Raw genomic sequence first — 5,150 nt, 5'->3', positions numbered from 1 at the left:
TTAATCCCAAAAATATCCTTCCTAGTACTTAGTAATTACCGCACGTGCTTACCGAGTTGGGCCGAAGGTGGTCCATATTATAGCTATGAATAAAAAAAACTAATTTATTTGATTTTATAGCATTGCATGAAAATATATTGTATACTATTTATCAACTATATAAATATATTAATAATAGAAAATAAAAACTTTTGCTTGATCGTCGACGACGCGGATGGTCCAGTTCAAGCTGAAAGGCTTACGAGCCGACTCGACTCGAATGTTTTGCGGTTAAATAAATAACATGGTATTATTATATTATAAATATGCTTTTTGTTATGATTTCAGTTATATGGTTTATATATTTTCGGAGAGAAGAGGCGAAAGCCCAATACAAAATTGAGGCCTAGCTATAGCTCATATGTGGCCTAGATCGTTTGATCCAAGTCCAAAGTCCTACATGTAGAATTTTGATGTGACAACTTTAAGATTTATGTGACAATAGGGCATGCTCATTTCAAACTAGGCATGTTTGTTTTCAAGCTAAATCGAAGTTAAGAATTGCTACAAAAACAAAAAAAAAAAAAATTTTAGAAAAATAATCTTGCTCGAACCGTGTTTTTGAAAAATAACCCTTCAAAAGTATATTTGAGAGTACATTGTAAATTATTTTAGAACATAATCTTGTTCATCTCGCGATGTCGGGGGAAGAAGGCTTCAGCGAGAAATTCTTCCTAATTGATCAAACAAGTCACTGATTGATTTCCATCTTAAGGCAAGCAGGAACGATAAGGGAAACAACACTAGAAAGCCGCGGAAAGGCAGTAGCAGTATCGGAAAAAGTAGTCGTCCTCCGTACCATAGGTCGATGCTCGACATTGGATTGAGTTTGATTGGTCTGTTAGAACAACTGATTCTTTTGAAGCAAAGGAAGGGGAGGCAAAATAAATGTAAGTAATGATATAATACTTCAAAAGCGTATATGAGAAATACGTTGTTTATGATAAATTATTTGAGAAAATAATCTTGTTCAACCCGAGTTTTTTTAAAAATAACTCTTCAAAAATGTTTTCGAGAGTACATTGTTCACAATAAATTCTTTTAGTATAAAGTTGGTATTAAAATATTTTTCTTTTAAATATATTTTAAAATATTATATTTTTTCAATTTTTTTGAGTGAATAATTCTCTCACCCCAGCAATACCAAAACTAGCGGCCAACGGATAAGGAAAAGGGACCAAGGCCAACCAACTGCTCCATTCTCCCGCTTCTCCCATCCCGATCCTTTCGACAATGGAGGCTACCCTCTTCACCATCCCCTCCTCCAAACCACCGCCGCCTCTATACCTTTCCTCAGCCGACGCCTTTTCACTCAAATCCCACTTCAATAACCCTTTCCTCGGCTCCATCCACCGTACCAAATTCTCTTCCAAGCCTTCACCTTTACCCAGAATCCGAGCAGCCATCAGCCGCACCAAGAAGGAGGAAACGGTGGAAAAGGTCAAGGAAGAACTCCAAGACTGCTTCCTCGTTGCAGGCATTAGTTACAAGGGATTCACGGTCAAACAGTTCCAAGATTTCAGAAGCCAACTCCCCGAGACCTCCAAACTTTTGGTCGCCAAGAATACCCTTGTGCTTAAAGCCATAGAAGGCACAAAATGGGAGTCTCTGAAGCCGTGCATGAAAGGTATGAACGCTTGGCTTTTTGTGCACAGTGAAGAAATCCCGGCTGCGTTGAAGCCTTACAGAGCTTTTCAGAAGGAGAAAAAATTGGAAGAGAATGACTTTACGGGAGCCGTTTTTGAAGGGAAATACTATGAGCCTGACGAGTTAAAGGTGTTGGAGAATTTGCCGACGAGAGCTGAAGTATATGCGCAGATTTTGGGTTCCTTGAAGGGTCCTGCTTCAGCTGTTGTGGGCACTATTCAGGCCCCGGCTAGGGATTTGATCATGGTGCTCAAGGCATACTGCAAGAAGTTGGAGGAGGAGAGTGCCGGCCAATAGTCGTGTTTTGTATTGGTGAGGCTATGTATGTAAGTTTTTCTTGTCAATTTGAGTATTTTGAACGCATTAAATTTAATGTATCACATTTTCTTTAATAATGACTGATCATTGAAATTAATAGCTGAAAAATATGTTCACCGAGCATGGTTTGTTCCTCCTTATTCTTTAATCTCTTGCTTGACTCATGAAATCGAGTGCTTGTATGTACAAAGTTGTAGGGCATTTAATGTGAAAAGTGATGCAAATTTAGTGCAATGGTACCTCTGATTCGAAGTATTGGAATCTTATCGATCATAGTCTTGTCTTTCTGTTTTTGCTTGATATTAGATAAGTTGCTAGAATAAGACAAGAAGAGTGAGTTATCATACACTCAATAAAACATTGCATTCATGGTTTTGTTTTGAAAGGCAAGCCAAATGTTAAAACTTTTAGCATAAAAAATTGAGGATAATAAACAACATATGTTCTTCAGTTTGTGTCTGAGAGTGAAGAGATATGTTGACAGTAGAAAAGTAGATGAACAGAACATTATATTACATATAAATGCATTTCAACGCATACAACCAAATTAAGGGATACATTAACATAGAGATATTAACTTCTGAAATTGTGCAATTTTAAGAAATCCCCTATGGAGTAAGATAAACAGTGAAATGTGTAATTGTCTCGAGACCATCGGTGGTGTGCTGATCCTCATGTGGAAGAGTTTCGATAGTGGCATATCCTCTAGCATTTTCGTATATTCCAGTTCCTCCAATTACCACAATATGTGAAATTGGAGATGCTGTTCTGTGAACTCCGAAGAAACTAATGGTGTCATCAATTTCATGATCGTGGCCATGAAACATTGTTGTTAAGGCTAGTGTGTGGCTACTTCCATCAGAAGAACTTGCCAAGTAAAACCCTTGAGCTTTTCCAAGAACCACGGATCCCAGCTCATGCCCTTCTGTTAGCTCATTGTCGACCACTGTTACTGATCCAAACATGAGCTGTTGGAGGGTCACCCCTGCTGGCAGCTGTCCTGCCGTGACAAATGCCTGGTTGTTTCCGCCATTCACGATGTTGTTGTTGCCGTTATTTTGGAGGAGAGTGTTGGTAGGGGAACCATTTAAGCCAACAAGGGAAGGAAAGTTGTTGTTATTGATGACTCCATTAATGGTATTGAGGGGTACCCCGCCGTTGATGGGGAAGATTTGGTTGTTGGGCTTTGAAAATGGGAGGCTGTTGGTGTCAGAGTTGGCCACGATGCCAGTCACCACCCGGCCAGACGGGCTTGAACCACCAAGGATGTCGTGCATGAAAAAGGACAATGTAGGGTGGCCGGTTGTGGCAGCTCCACCAGTTAATCCAGTGGCTCCGCCAGGTGATGTGGTAGCAGGGGTGGTTACAGGTGATGCAGTACTGATTGGTGATGTCTGAGTGTCGTCAGTCCCAGGAACGGGATCTATGACAGGAGCAGTGGGTTGTGCCTCGATAGAAGGATTTGATGGCACAACGGTGGCGGGAGGGCTTGACTGAGTTGTGGTAGGCGCCACCACGGATGCCACGCCAGGGTTGTCAATCTCCGGTGGTGTAGCATCAGACGTATTGGGAGCGTCATCTGGGAGTGGAATTTGTGGGCTGACTTCATCAAGAATTCGTACAGAGTTCGCCATTGTAGTTACTAGCAGCAAGAAACAAAAGATTGATTTGATTGTTTTGGATGTAAGTTTGAAAACTTGAACCATTTTGAATGTGTGGAAGCTAATGTTTTTCAGAATAATTTCTTGAGTGGATTTACACTGGATTTTAAGTATGTATATATAGTAGGGGGAATAATTTGTATAATTAATCAAGTGGAGCTGATTGAATGGAGTTGGTGGATGAATACACTATAATTTGTTGATTAGTTGGGCTAAGTGGAGTCTCAATGGGGTGATTTTTTGTATTAATGGTTTTGTCTAGTGCATGCAAAATAAGACATATATTAACAGGCCTTCTTTGGCAACGACTGTCATTATTATTATCTATATCTATATAAATATACGGATTGAATTGTGATTTTACTCTATTGTCCTCATTAATTAGTTGTCATCATTAAATTTGTACCATGGTGGCACTTTCTCTTCCTCATCTTTAATTGGTTATCCTTGTATTTATTTATTTGACTTTTTCACTCATTTTCATGCATGTACACTCTCTTTCACTCACTTTTATATATACATATTTGACCACCTCATTTTTTTCATCACATTGTTTCACAACAGTAAATAACTGTTAAACATCTCAACTTCTTTTTCAAAAAAAAAAAAAAAAATCCTGTGACATATGTTATAGTACCTATTGCTTATATTATGTTTTCTACATGTTTGATCGATTATGGTCACTTGGAAGTTGGAAGCAGTATGCATTTTGACTATGTATACCACACTTTGTTGATTTTTTTTAGCGACAATTTATTAAAAAAAACTTTTTGTTAGTTGATGAAAATGACAATTTAAAAATTAAAATAATAGTTTGATTTCTGAAGTTGAAAACCTACATACACATATGATATTAAAGTTGTGTGTTCTAAAAGTAGATATCTTCTGTTCATATAATTTTTATCATTCGAACAATCTACTCTATAAACGATGTCATCTTCATTAATTGAAATATTATGCTTTTTGTTAGTTGATGAAAATGACAATTTAAAAATTAAAATAATAGTTTGATTTCTGAAGTTGAAAACCTACATACACATATGATATTAAAGTTGTGTGTTTTAAAAGTAGATATCTTCTGTTAATATAATTTTTATCATTCGAACAATCTACTCTAGAAACGATGTCATCTTCATTAATTGAAATATTACGCCTATGATTTATTATTATTATATTTTTTATGTAAAACTGCACAACACAAATTATGACAAATTTTATTTTATTCTTTTAATCTTTCTTTAAAAATTCCAGAATTATTATTTAATCAATTTGATTAACCAGTTTTTCATAAAAAACATTCAATTATAATTTGATAATTAATGTTTCTTCAAGATAATATCAACTAAATCAGATCGACCAAATTATTTTTCCCTCAATAAATTTGATGTTCAAACTAATTTATAATATTTTTATTTAAAATAGAATACGATCATTTAAAATTATCTTATATTACCATTTTTTGTCTCATAAACGTGCTACTGTTAA

The 5,150-nt window shown here is 36.3% G+C and overlaps 2 protein-coding genes across 2 annotated transcripts; one reads left to right on the top strand and one right to left on the bottom strand.

Annotated features, from left to right (window-relative positions):
- Positions 1–1,156: 1,156 nt before the first annotated feature.
- On the top strand, positions 1,157–2,125 carry LOC140804591 (large ribosomal subunit protein uL10c-like). Its single transcript, XM_073160652.1, has one exon. The coding sequence runs from the start codon at positions 1,273–1,275 to the stop codon at positions 1,981–1,983; it is 711 nt and encodes a 236-aa protein (XP_073016753.1). The 5' UTR covers positions 1,157–1,272; the 3' UTR covers positions 1,984–2,125.
- Positions 1,989–3,876, bottom strand: LOC140804590 (dirigent protein 24-like). The gene has a single exon (XM_073160651.1). It carries the CDS (start codon positions 3,708–3,710, stop codon positions 2,613–2,615), a length of 1,098 nt encoding a protein of 365 aa, XP_073016752.1. The 5' UTR covers positions 3,711–3,876; the 3' UTR covers positions 1,989–2,612.
- Between the last annotated feature and the right edge of the window lie 1,274 nt (positions 3,877–5,150).

Source organism: Primulina eburnea, chromosome 11 (genome assembly GCF_022965805.1).
Source record: "Primulina eburnea isolate SZY01 chromosome 11, ASM2296580v1, whole genome shotgun sequence".
In the NCBI taxonomy this organism is placed as follows: domain Eukaryota; kingdom Viridiplantae; phylum Streptophyta; class Magnoliopsida; order Lamiales; family Gesneriaceae; genus Primulina; species Primulina eburnea.
This window is presented reverse-complemented; position numbering and strand designations above follow the sequence as displayed.

Bases quoted from the DNA above. Each gene is read 5' to 3' on its own strand.
- LOC140804590 (XM_073160651.1), bottom strand. From the start codon at position 3,710: ATGGTTCAAGTTTTCAAACTTACATCCAAAACAATCAAATCAATCTTT.
- LOC140804591 (XM_073160652.1), top strand. From the start codon at position 1,273: ATGGAGGCTACCCTCTTCACCATCCCCTCCTCCAAACCACCGCCGCCT.